The 13,299-nt window shown below is 43.0% G+C and overlaps 2 protein-coding genes across 2 annotated transcripts; one reads left to right on the forward strand and one right to left on the reverse strand.

Moving 5' to 3' along the window:
• The first annotated feature begins 45 nt into the window (after positions 1 to 45).
• ctsz (cathepsin Z) lies at positions 46 to 4,468 on the forward strand. Its single transcript, XM_076756012.1, has 6 exons — positions 46 to 330; positions 1,401 to 1,564; positions 1,800 to 1,979; positions 2,069 to 2,219; positions 2,875 to 3,037; positions 3,653 to 4,468. Exons 1-6 carry the CDS (start codon positions 203 to 205, stop codon positions 3,776 to 3,778), a joined length of 912 nt encoding a protein of 303 aa, XP_076612127.1. The 5' UTR covers positions 46 to 202; the 3' UTR covers positions 3,779 to 4,468.
• Positions 4,469 to 4,872: 404 nt separating this feature from the next.
• nelfcd (negative elongation factor complex member C/D) lies at positions 4,873 to 11,137 on the reverse strand. The gene is made up of 15 exons (XM_076755998.1): positions 10,929 to 11,137; positions 10,119 to 10,228; positions 9,850 to 9,959; positions 9,629 to 9,738; positions 9,402 to 9,509; positions 9,146 to 9,298; positions 8,405 to 8,535; positions 8,127 to 8,292; positions 7,906 to 8,040; positions 7,547 to 7,686; positions 6,672 to 6,786; positions 6,494 to 6,589; positions 6,242 to 6,382; positions 5,406 to 5,535; positions 4,873 to 5,228 (listed from the first exon to the last, which is right to left on the reverse strand). The coding sequence occupies exons 1-15, from the start codon at positions 10,983 to 10,985 to the stop codon at positions 5,194 to 5,196; spliced, it is 1,737 nt and encodes a 578-aa protein (XP_076612113.1). The 5' UTR covers positions 10,986 to 11,137; the 3' UTR covers positions 4,873 to 5,193.
• Positions 11,138 to 13,299: the final 2,162 nt, after the last annotated feature.

A 13,299-nucleotide genomic window follows, 5' to 3' on the forward strand; every position in this document is an offset into this window, starting at 1 on the left:
CTTACTTCCGCGTTCGACATGTGGTTGTTTGGGTATGTGATTTACCCGTCACATGATTGCCGCAGCGGTCTATCTACACCGAGTTTCCCCACAGACATATCAGTGTTTTCGCTGACTCTGCCGAGGACACTTGCCTCTACCTCCCCTCTCCTCTTCCAGTGAAACGCCGCTCCGTGAAGCCCACCGGCCGTCTGCAGTGAACATGGCCCGGACAGCTTTAGCTGTTGTCCTGTTGTCAGTCGTGCTGTCCGGTGTGTCCGCCGGAGTGTTTTTTAACCAGAAGCAGCCCTGTTATGTCCGCTCACCCAGGAGAAGCGACTTTGGAGTGAAGTAAGTTGAACAGACTTTCCACGCTTTTCTAAATACACATGCTAGGAGTAACGAAGAAGCAAAAACTAGTCGAAGAAAAAGGTGAAGTTTTATTTGCTAGCTAGCTAACGTTAGCTCCAGTTAGCCGTTAGTGTTTTTTATCAGCGGTTCCACCCGGCTGAGATAACGTTATCTTAATGTTAGCAAGGGATGCTAATTTTACACACTTATGTCACTAATGTGTCCTGAGAGATAGATTATAGTTAACTTGGATATATGGAAAAATTAGCAATGGCATGAGTGGGTTAAAGTTGAAAAAGCAGCGAGTTTTGGTTTAATTGTGTTAGTTCTCGGTTTTGAGTACTCGGTCGTGAGTAGTTGTGGTCAAAGAAACCCAAATGAAACTAAGCAGTCGGTTGTCAAAACTTCCATCTCATCACGTTCAACAAATCACGAGGATTGATTATCATAGTTTGAGGAAGCTGCACTGTGACTTCCTACAGTAGATCTACCAACACAAAGAGACAACTGTATGTGATCTTTGCTTCAGATGGGACAAAACAAGGCTTTTAATGACGTTATCTTTGGCTCTAGAAAGTTTTTGTTTAATGTTTTATATATAAATATCGACTAATATTGTGACTCTTACCACTTACTGTACCAAACCATTGTACTGGTGACTATTTCTAAATGACGTTAAACATACAGTTGGTGTGTCTGTACTGTCATTTATTGGCTGATGCAGTTTTTCAGGTTTTGTGGACACTGTCAGAGAGGCACTCTTACACTGTGTGTCAGTGAGGGTTGCTGTGGGTGGTGGTGTTGTGCAGGAGTGTGTTATACTGAAAGGTGTTTCCGATATTCTGCATGTATGTAAATGCAAACTGTGACCTCAGATGCCAGAAAATATTGAAAAAAAATCAGAGTCCAAAGTCTTTTGTGTCATCCACAGTCTGAAACCTGAAGAAAATCAGTTTACAATGATGTATTAATGTGCTTCATGTGTGACGTAAATTATTGATCATCATCTTATGTATTACTGAGTGTGTTGCTGCTGCAGAACTAACCTCTCATGACCTGTCCATTCACAGGACTGCTCCTCAGCCTCATGAGTATTTAAACATTTCTGATCTGCCTAAGTCATGGGACTGGAGGAACATCAACGGCACCAACTATGTGAGCACGACCCGCAACCAGCACATTCCCCAGTACTGTGGCTCCTGCTGGGCCCATGGCAGCACCAGCGCCATGGCAGGTGTGACTCAACATGTGATAGTTTCCTTTAGGTGACTTTAAAACCTGCTGAATCATTGTGGTTTAATGACGCTGTACAACAGCCGGTCCTCACATGACTGTTCAGACATGCTTTAATAAAGTATGACAGGTTCACTTCCTTTTTGCACAGACATGCCTTCTTGATTAACAGGAACTGGTTATTGCTTGTTTCATTTTTCACTTGTATTAAGGGCCTGTGTTTGCTTTCTCACCAGACCGCATCAACATTAAACGGAAAGGAGCGTGGCCTTCTGCCTATCTCTCTGTCCAGCATGTGATTGACTGTGGTGATGCGGGCAGTTGCCACGGAGGGGATCACAGTGGAGTTTGGGAGTACGCTAACAAACATGGGATCCCAGATGAAACCTGCAATAACTACCAGGCTAAAGACCAGAGTAAGGGTCCATCAGTGGTCAAAGCAATGGTTAAAATGACTTGCACTGTCTGAGTCTGAGCTGTGCATGTTCTTTGTCCCTCTGTCAAGATTGCAAACCCTTCAATCAATGTGGCACATGCACCACCTTTGGAGTGTGCAATATTGTGAAGAACTACACCTTGTGGAAAGTGGGAGATTTTGGAGACGTCAGCGGGAGAGAGAAGATGATGGCAGAGATCTATGCGAGAGGGCCGATCAGGTTTGCAACTTATTTCTGCTTTTCCTTTTCTTTTTTTTTGTCATTGAAGTTTTTATTTTCTTTCAGTCAATCATTCATATACCTGAGATGACAGATGTGTTCATGACTGTCTTAAAACAAAATTAAACAGTACAAACCCCCCTCACAAACCTAAAAACAGTTGATTGCAGCACTTCAGACATTTTACAAATGCGCCCATCATACAGTTCCAGCTACGATAATATCTGACCTTTGATTTTCTCACAACCTTTTAAAGCAGTGAACATATAATAAACAGGAAGAAATGATCCCAGACTTGCTTAGTTTTCACTTTTGTATTGTTTATTGTAGTTATTCAAAGGAAGTAGTTTCAGTCATGGGTTTAACCAGTTAAGTGAGATCTCGTGTTTTTGTGTTGCAGTTTCTCAAAACAAGTCCTGCTTCAGTAATTATCTGTTAACTTTTTAAACATATTTAGGAAAGATGTGACTGATGCTTTAGGTCACTGAGGAGTACAGCGTAAGCACACTGATACCTATTGTGGTACTCCACTGCTGTGTAACATTGCATCATCGTATATGCACGTCTTCAGTGCAGCTCTACACTGTTTGATTTCAGTCATTGTTCCACCTCTACCCAGAGGAAGTTAACAGTCTGCCATGTTTGTTTTCTCCAGCTGTGGGATTATGGCCACAGACAAGCTGGATGCCTACAGCGGAGGTCTCTACTCTGAGTATCAAGACAGTGCGTTCATCAACCACATCGTGTCTGTGGCAGGGTGGGGAGTGGAGGACGGCGTGGAGTACTGGATTGTACGCAACTCCTGGGGAGAGCCATGGGTAAGTCCTGAGTGACAGTAGGAGTGGTTGTCAGATCAAATTTCAAGAAATATTCAAAGTTTTTTAACCGTTTAACAGCCAAAAACACATGTAATCTGCTTCATCAGGACTGTGTGGATGTGTCGTTTGAATGTCAGTGACAGTGAAATCTTCCTGTCAACACAAGCGTTCAAATGTTGCTAAATCCAGATTGGTGCTTACAGCAGATAAGTGTTTTGTCTATACAATGTATGCTCTTTGGATGTCCCGTGAAAGACTCCATTCACATGATTGTATCATGTGCACAGCTAAGATGGCATTGTGTCACTTAAGTGTGATGAAGAGCAGGTGTGCTTAAAGTGTCACCCAGCACCCACAATAAATAAGTGGAGATCAGTGCACTGCAGTGTGTGACCTCTTTATTTCATCATTTGCTCTCTTTTGGCTCAATACCTGCCCTCTTTGGTTTGGATGCGCAAGCATGCTCCTATTTGCCCATATATACTTGACATCACCTTTTTACAGCTGTGCTTTAACCACTTCAAACCAGTGAGAAGATCCAAAAGCCTTGAAAAACACTGAATGAGATCAAAATAGTTTTTGATTAATCATGATCATCACCCCTCATCTCCTCAGGGTGAGAGGGGCTGGCTCAGGATCGTGACCAGTGCCTACAAGGGAGGAAGTGGCAGCAAATACAACCTGGCGTTGGAGGAGGACTGCATGTTCGGAGACCCAATTGTCCCCAAGGCCTACCTGTAGTGGAGTCCACCACCAACTGATCGTCCTCACGTCTCCTGTCCTGGGTAGAGGGAAACTTTTTATATACAAAATGCTGAAAAGGGATGAATTTCAAACTTGTATTTTGTAGAGATCTTTGCAATTATTTTTTACATTTGTAACTGGGGGGAGGGGTCAGTCATGTTTCAGTGCCAAAGCCCTCCAGCTGGATATCAGACCTGCTCGACTCGGCAGGTTTTCTGATTTTTATCACATTGAGGTCTGCGGGCTGTTTTTAAGTCTGAAACTTAAGAATTGAGTGGGAGGAGTGGAACACATCAGCACAGCTAATTTCTGTGGTATTGCACAATTCAAGCACCACATGCTCAATCGCCATTATACTCTGAAAAGATGTAAGAAATTCTTCAGTTCACATAATCAAGAGGACACAGACAGCTTTTCAACACATACTGACCCAAAGAACAGTCATTTGTCCTGCACTGCTCCGACACTGAATGTCTTCAGTGTGTGCTGTAAATGTGTGGATGATGTTACACTGCACCTTGATACAGGATTTGTACACACAAACTGGGGGGGAAAAAAATTTAAGTGTGCCTTATATGAACAATCAAGTAAAGATTTATGTGATGTGGTGTTTTTCACACTGAACAATCTACACATCAGAAATGAAAACCTTGGTTTTGCCAATAAACACAACACTTTCAAAATCTGTCCTTCGAGTATTGCTCACTGCCTGTCTGCCTCAAACATGGCTGTAAAATCTTTGTTTTCCCTCTCAAAGTGACTTATTTGGTGACGTGATTATGAAGTTTCTTACAAACTCCTCCACAGTACGTCACTGCATTTTCCAGTATCTGATACAAATCTGTACGTTCAGTAAGATTTCAGATCAATAGATCAGAGATGTTACTTCTGTGAAAATGTCCCCATAAAGCTTTGAGCCACAGTGGGGAACATGTTCTGCTGCTGTTTTTAACCTGTTTTACAAACAGACCTCAGTTTGGGAATCATGTCTGATTGCAGGAGAGCGCTAGTATTTCTGCATTTTCTTACTGACGGTATTGATCCGAATGACAAATTAGTTTATGTTTGCATAACAATTCAACAATGCCAGAAACATATTCAGGTTTTTATTTTAAAACGTCTTGAACCAACATAAAATATAGAAATCAAATATACAGGTGAAAACAAAACATTTAGCTGCATCTTCAGAGGCTTCTCCTGCCATCAGTCTGTCCGTCTCCTCCTTCAGCTCACTGACTTTTGCCTTTTTGTTGCCTCAATAGAAACTAATCATTCACTTGGTCAGACCCAACAGTCCGTCTCCAAGCGATGTGCTTCGGCATCAAGCAGAGCATTTGGTTATCATGGAGATAACGTCTTCTGTTAGTCGTCTTCTTGTACAATCTCCAACAAGAATATTTTCAGTGTCCATGTCAGTTTATCATGATGAAGTTTGACTTGCAGTGAGCTGAAAAACAATCACCTACATGTCAGTGCCTCAAGAGGAGGAGAAGTTTCCGAAAGTAAACACGACTTTTAAACAGACATTACGTTATGTTCTAGATTTACTGCTCATGCTTGAAAACCACTTCCTGCTTATTTTTGTCTTCTTAAAAAGCCCCCACTTCAAATCGTTGTCACTTACCGATGAACTCTGTGACCGGGTCGTGTTCCCCCTCTGTGCGGATTGTTCCCGCGATGCTGTCGTTCTCCAGGATGGGCAGGAAGAGCTGAACAAAGTCTGATGTGTACGGAGGCGCAATCACATCCAGCACCTGTAAAGAGAAATATTAGAGTTTAATTTGTTTGTTCACAATTAACAAACGACGATCTTGACTCAGATACTGTTAAAAGGCATTTGTGCTCATAATACCTGCAAACAGCAGTGAAACAGGCCTGTTTCCAACTATGATTACTTAAACATCAGACATGCAACAGCTGATATTTTGGCCACTGGGGGGCAGCAGAACCAAACTGTGAACACAACTGAGACATGGCATCACCTTTTGAGATGGTGACATGTTTAGCAAACAATTGTTTATTTACACACCCAGTAGCAGAGCAGCATTATCTTTGATTTAGAGTCATGTGTGTGACCATCTGGCGAGTGTACGTTCAACATTCACTCTCTTGGACCTCTGTGGTCTCCAACTCCTGAGGGACATATCATCTCATCTTTAGCTGCTAAATGCTCCACTATGCTCACCAGCTAGCTTAAATGAAGTTCATCACTATGTGTGACCCTGTGGAAAATTATTAGATAATTATTTATTTATGTGAATTTATCTCACATTTATAGAGCAAAAAATGACAATAAAACTGGTGGGGGTGAACAATGTCCCCTGAAATAAACAAATAAACCTTATTCAAGATCTTCATAGGGCCTTGAGTGTATAAACCATGGTCTGAGACTGTCAGAGCTCTCTTCATTTCCCACATTATATCCATTTACCACAAATGGAGATCAAAAGCAGCTGTTACCTCTGTGACAAAATATCTAATGAGAGAGATGTCCGTGTTGAGTTTCTCCAGACATTTGCGAATGTAACCGACTACAGGCAGGACGTAGCCACGGCTCAGCAGGTGAACCATTCGGTCCAGCAGAGTCTTCTTTAACTCCAGCTGAGGGCGGAAATAAAACCAACAAACTGTCACCTAAACAGTCGCACGGTTACAAGAAACCCACTTTGTCATGAAAGCTGAATTAAGAAGCATTCGAGTATCACGTCACACCTGCTCCATGACGTCCAGCTGAGAGTGCTCTGTCTCAAAAAGCTTGATGAGCAGCTGGAGGACCTGTGGGTGCAGCAGCTGGTGACACGTACAGATCTGTGTGGAGGAAGTATGATTGAATTGAACCACGGGCTTAAAGAGTGAAAATGTAAAGATTCGTCTGGTGGTCGCGTCGTACCTCGTCCAGGAGAGCTAAATGTACTGGAGTGTGGTCGGTCTGCAGCTGGAAGTACCGAGGCTCAGACACCGTCCAGTCCACCCACTTCAAAACCCCCATAGCAACTACAGGAAACCTGAAGACAAAGACAAAAACATCAAGTCAGCAGCGAGCAGGGTCGGCTATCACACCCCAATTCTTCTTCAGCAGAACTGAAACTTCTCCATTCAAAGCAGCAAAAGCTATCACTGCATGCATTAACGTTTTGAGGAAACACTGTATTTCCTGATCTAAATCACACTCATGAATCATTTTAGACTTTTATTTATGCAAAGTTTTCATGCAGCTGATTTGTGATTGGACAAAATACGTTTGTTTGCAGTTTGTCTTGTTTTGGTAAACAGAAAACATGTTCATGTTCATCAAAGTAAGGCGCTGAAATAAGGATCACATCAGCCTTGGTATCGCAAAATCTGAAACGATATGCAGCACCGAGCGGTGAGTAACCAAAGACATTTTAATACAATTTATTTACAGTTCCTGTTTCTTCAAGGACCTCCATTTTAAAATCTGTTTACCCCAGAACTGACTAATCTATAAAGTGCATTAATTAATGTTTTGTTCAAAATTGCATTTTTTTTAACATTTGTGCCTAATTTGAAGAAATTCCCTCAAGGCGTTCCTGAGATGACAGATGTGTTCATGACAATGTGATGGATGGACAACTCTGGACCATCGTACCTCTGGGCACGGCTTTCACTGATGCGGACACATAAAAACAAAATATCGAATTTTGACAAGCAGAGATGAGTATTTATGGGTTTAATCGATGTCTGGAGAGAAGCAAATAAAATTAAGTTGGCTTTTGAGGAATGAGATCTTGGCCATCTACTCACCGGATGCACTGATACAAAGTGCCGAGTTCAGCCACCAGCTCTGTGGCTCCTTTGTTTTCGTTGCAGCACAGGTTGTGCACGGTCTCTATGGCCTTGGAAGTCGACTTCAGCTCATCTTTATTAATGTTGACTCGCTTGTTCTGGGATTTTAATGGAAAGAAAGTTGCAACACATTAAGGAGAGTTAAGGGAAGCAGCTGCTGTGGTGAAAGGAAAACAACGAACACGTCAATTCTGTGAGGAAATGGAGAGTTTAGATGAACTACCAAATCACACTTCAAACCAAGTACTCAGCCATTTTCTCTGTTTCTAACCACACACAGATATGTCACAAAATTCATGCTCTTCTCTTCTCTGTACCTTTTTCCATGTTTCAACCACACTGGCAGCATAAGCCAAGATGTGGATGTATTTGTGTTTATGGTCTTGGTTGATCTTTGATCCAGGTTTAAACAGTGACTGCATGAACAGGTCCAGAAAGGCAGGCACTCTGATCTAAAAACAAAATATTCCAGTTAACGGCGCCTTGATTAACAAGCATGCAGTGGATATAAACGAGGTCAAAGATGCTCCGTCCTCACCAGCTCCACCGGCGGCGGGTCCATGCTGCTGAACATCTTGAACAGGACTGTGATGTCTGCAGGATTCAGGGCTCCTTTGGACAACATGGCACCCAGCGCCTGGCAGGCTCGAGGGTAGGCGGCTGCTGTGCCGAGCGCGAGGGTTATCTGGCTGGCATCATGACCTCTGTCATGCAAACCACAGAATTAGTATCATTAGTGAAATCTACACACACAGCTTAGTTTTACCCCTCGAAACAACAGAAAACAGGGCATGACAGTGTAAAATGTGAGGTTACCTCTCATGGGCTGACTTCTGCACCTCCTGGCCGATCCTACGAACAGCTGAGCCACCCTGCTCCTCCTGAGCAAGGATGGACATCATCGCCTGGGCAAAGAGGTAGGTGTGCTCGCCGTGGCACACCATCTTCTACAGGAGAGAGGAGGCAACAGCTCAGCAAGGATCATTACATGCAGCAAACAGGGGAACAGAAAATCACCACATGCACTGACTCTGACATACTGTGGTGTTAATATAGCACAGCAAATTTTCATTTGGGACTCAACTCTTCATATGGAGTCGAGCCAAATAACAATTCCTGAGTCTACAAAATGTCAGCTTCCCAGAACCAAACGTCTTCAAATTGCTTGTTTTATCGGAGCAGCAGTGTAAAAGTTCAAATACACAGTATTCAATTAAAAATATTAAATCATGAAAAGCAGCAGAAGCTGGAATCAGAGAATGTTTGTCCGCTTCGTTTGATAACTGACTTAAAAAAACAATTATCAACCCTTTTGATCAATTCATTTCATTGCTCTTTTCAGCACTTCAGATCAGGGTTTTTACATTTCAGTCAGGCACTAAAAGAAGTGCAGCGGTGCTATATAGAAGATTTACAGTTTGAAAAGATGAAATTAAATCCTCACTGTAAAGCAAACAGAGCAAGACCCCAAAAAATAACGCATAAACGGAGATGATGATAACACTTATATTTCACAGCACTATGGCAAATCACACAGAGGAGCAGAGTCAAACTCACAGCAAACTCCGGAAGGTTCTTCTCCAGGTTTTCTTCTCCTCCATCGAGCAGCGTGGCCAAAGACGTCCTCAACACCCGCGAGAAAACCTCCAGCTGTTGACACGCTGTGGACACACTGGTGATCTCACCCTGATAACCTGCGTCTGAAATGAGCTACACACACCCACAAACACACAAACAACATGTGAATATGTGACGTGACACTCACATGCAGACTCACTCTCAAACGGCTATCCTGCTCGCAGCACTACTGCACCTTTACAGTGAAGTTGAGCATCAGGCAGTCTGGGTGAGCCTCGGCCAGCTTATAGAAAAGGTCTCTCCACGTCGTGTGAGCTATCATCTGCTCCAGCCAAGCAGGCGTCTGAAAGCATAAAGGCTTCTGTCATATGCACCCCAGACAACTAAACCTTATACACAAGATATTCAGGATTTGTGATCACCTCAGTACTAAAGTTAGAGCTGAGAGATCAGAAATCTCACCTCTCCCTCCACAGTGAAAATGGAATCTGCTTTCTGAGGGTCAAAGTGCTTTATCAGGAGACTTTTGAGGTGATTTTCTACTCGCTCTTGGACCTGAGCTGGCTCAACACCTGCAGTCACAATGAAGAAATTACAGATTAATGAAAGGGAAAAGTCGGAGAAGAAGCAACAATGACTCCAAGGCCAGAAAAGCTGGCCGGGTCTCGTGGTCTGCTGCCTACCCATCTGGATAAGCCACTCTGCCAGCAGATTGACGGTCTGAGCCACAGCAGAGTAGTTTTCAGAGAGAAGCTGGATGACGTGTTCTGGAGAGCCACCTGCTTGGAAATACCTGCGAGAAAAACAGGGTTTCCATCACCCAACGCTGTTTATGACTCATGTGTCCGAACACGAGCTCTCAATTTGTTATCTTGCTCTCATTCAGAAATGTTTTGTCTATTGGGGCGTACATGTGCAAAATTCATGTCTGAATGAGGAAACAGCTGCTCACGTTTTGAGGGTATTGAAGATGGCGGGCTCCATGATGTAATCCCTGCTGGAGAACTTCTGCAGACAGTCCTCCTGGGTTTTCCCATCATTCTCTCCTTCAACATAATCCTCCTGAAAGACATGTTGATACACATGTTCATGCTTCTGTCATGGCTCTTGGGAACAGTAACACTCTATCCTCTGTTTCTCATTTGCATGTGTGGCAACAGCCTTGAGATGGCAGACCAAGATGTACCAGTGCCATGAAACAAACACCACCACTCTGTGCAGGATGTCTCATGTGACAAATGTATTTCGTCCTTCAGTTGCATGAATGAGTGACTGAGATTGAGTGAAAGTCTACAACAAAGAGACTTTGTAAATTTCATTCTTTCTGCCTCTTCTAACTGAGTGCATGTCTATGTGATTTATAATCTAATGTTTGGCAAACGTGTGTGAAGTTTAGTGAGTCCTTTGGCATCTGCTGCAGAGCTTCAAATACTGACCTAAACAAGGTACTACAACCTTAGGCTACGCACAATAGTATTTTGGGACTTTACAATGAGCTGGGTAAATGCTAACGTTACACGTCCGCCAGCTGTCATGTTAATTAGCCTGTAGCTGGCTAACGCGGCGGCTAGCCATGCGGCACATCTTAACAGCGCAGCTGGGTGCACACGTTTGTCTCTGCACATCAGCTCCGCGCTATCTGATCGTTTCTGGAGGGTTGTCACGAAAAGGCAGCAGCCTGTGTAGCTGCTGCTAAGCTAACACTGCCTTGCTAATTAACTGTAAAGTCTGAACAGCCAAGCCGCAACAAGTCGGATCTCACCAAGTTCCCGTCCGTGCCTTCCCAGTCTCCACCACCGCTGTAATATTCCTCGTCCATGACGACGGGAAAATGATAATTTAACACTGAACTAGCTACAGTAACTCAGCCGTAAAAAACGTTTTAAACCTTGCCCTGACTTGCTTTACCGCCAATGATGCTGAGTGCCGAAGATGCTGGAAGCAGCTAGCTTCATTAGCTAGCAAGCTAACAACAACAGGCGGAAAATGGCGAGACAGCGCACAGGAGGCCACGCCCCCTCCGTTGGGTGGGAACTGTTCCCTGTGTTAGGACTGTCAGGCACAAGGTGTCTTTAAACTTAAAACAGAAACAACAATTAAACACTGATAATTCCTGATTTGTACAGATTAATGATAAAATTTACAATAACAATGATAACTCAGTTTAGAATGAATTGTGCAGAGAGAGAATTCACCACCCTTATGTAATTAAAGTACAAACTGACAGTAGAGATGTCAATTCAAAAGGCAGAGAAACTGTAAGGCTGGCTGAGATATACAACATTCTGGTTCATTTTTTTAAATTATTGAAATAGAAATCACTTGTATATTATTTCAACATAAACATCTTTTAAAAGATCTACACATCTACATGTTACAAAATAAATACATTAAATAATGTCCTGTTCCATGTTGTTTCATTATGTGCTTCAACCTACGTTTCCTTTCATTCCATGAAGGTGACATTGTTGGCTCAGCTGCACAGGTCCATGCTGACTTCTGCTCAACACTCAACACAATCTCCCCCATGAAACCGACTGACTCCACGCTCCGCAGCTGGATCTTGGACTTCCTCGCAAACAGACCCCAGACAGGTCAGATCAGCAGTCTCACCTCCTCCACTTAAGTGCTCAGCACCCTCCTGTTCACGCTGTACACCCACAACTGCAACCCCTGACATGGAGACACCTCTGCTGTGAAATTTACAGATGACACCATCAACCTCCTGCTGAGTATTAACAAAACCAAGGAGTTGATTGTTGATTTAAAAAAAAGAGGCAAAGACACACACCCCTGTCTACATCGGTGGAGCTGAGGTGGAGCAGATGAACAGTATTTGCTTCCTGGGAATCAGCATCACAGAGACACTGCTGTGGTCATCTCACATCTCCACTCTGGTTAAGGAAGCGCAGCAGTGACTGTAAGCAAAACTCCAGGATTCCTGACAACTTTTACAGAGGAGCAACAGAAAGCATCCTGACTGAAATCTTCACTGATTGACAGGATTTGCTCACTGCCCAGGACAGGAGAGCTCTGCGGCAGCTGATTAAAACCACCCAGAACTTTGTTGGTACCCATCCACTGAGCATCAGCGAGGTGGGGTGCCTGCACAGTCCAAAGGATATGAAAACACAATACTCACTCCAGACGCAGCTGCTGCCATGTGGCAAGCAGTTCAGAAGTATCGTCAGGCTGCAGAACAGCCTGAGTTCATCCTCCACACTCCACCATGATAAATCTCTCTTGTAGCATAATGGGACTACAATTCACATTTCATATGAAACCCTGCCTTGTAGAATGACAAATAAATGAACCTTGAATGGCAGACTCCATCTTGATAAAGGTTAATGGACTTTGATAACATCAGACAAGGACGGAAATAAGAGTTTTAGTTTCACTCAGAGCTTCAAGTGATTGACACCAGCTGACATTCACCAGGCAACTACAGCCACCTACAGTCAAATACAGTCAACTACAGTCAAATACAGTCAACTACAGTCAAATAGAGTCAACTACAGTCAGATACATACTATAACTGTCAGATACAGTTCACTACATGCAACTACATGCTGAAGCTCTTGTCTGGTTGATATACCTTGAGGTCCAAGGTAAGATTTGCATTCATTCAATTAACAGAAACTTTTTGGACAAACATTTCATTGAGCACTGAACTAGAGGGTCATACTGCTCCTTCACTTCTGTAGATTTGGTCTAAATACGTTTTAACAAACATAACCAATCACTGTGTGTACAGGAGAGGAATTTTCAAACAGTTTGATGAGTTAAAATGTCCCAGTTAAAATATATTTCTTTTACTCAGCCAGCAAACTGCCTGAGCTTATAACCTGTGGAGAAAAAAATGAAAACACAGGGAGAAATATGGTACCTTTGATTGATTTTATTTAGAATACAATACACGAAGGATTGACCTAATGACTGCAGCAGCTTTCTGTTAGTGTTGATGTCGGATGGACAGTGGTGGAAGAAAAACAGGTGCATTTACTCAAGTACTGTACTCTGGTAGGATTTCAGCTACTTGTACTAGTATTTCCATTTCATAGTACATTTACTTCTCTACTATACTGCACTGTACTAAATACTGCACTTCCAACTCAAATGCACTGATTAGAGAG

This window comes from Chaetodon auriga, chromosome 2 (assembly GCF_051107435.1).
Source record: "Chaetodon auriga isolate fChaAug3 chromosome 2, fChaAug3.hap1, whole genome shotgun sequence".
Taxonomy (NCBI): domain Eukaryota; kingdom Metazoa; phylum Chordata; class Actinopteri; order Chaetodontiformes; family Chaetodontidae; genus Chaetodon; species Chaetodon auriga.

Bases quoted from the DNA above. Each gene is read 5' to 3' on its own strand.
- ctsz (XM_076756012.1), top strand. From the start codon at position 203: ATGGCCCGGACAGCTTTAGCTGTTGTCCTGTTGTCAGTCGTGCTGTCC. The intron at 331-1,400 runs GTAAGTTGAACA...GTCCATTCACAG, and splicing joins AGAAGCGACTTTGGAGTGAA to GACTGCTCCTCAGCCTCATG. The intron at 3,038-3,652 runs GTAAGTCCTGAG...TCATCTCCTCAG, and splicing joins ACTCCTGGGGAGAGCCATGG to GGTGAGAGGGGCTGGCTCAG.
- nelfcd (XM_076755998.1), bottom strand. From the start codon at position 10,985: ATGGACGAGGAATATTACAGCGGTGGTGGAGACTGGGAAGGCACGGAC. The intron at 10,229-10,928 runs GTGAGATCCGAC...CATGTCTTTCAG, and splicing joins AAGGCACGGACGGGAACTTG to GAGGATTATGTTGAAGGAGA. The intron at 6,787-7,546 runs GTGAGTAGATGG...CTTTGTCTTCAG, and splicing joins ACTTTGTATCAGTGCATCCG to GTTTCCTGTAGTTGCTATGG.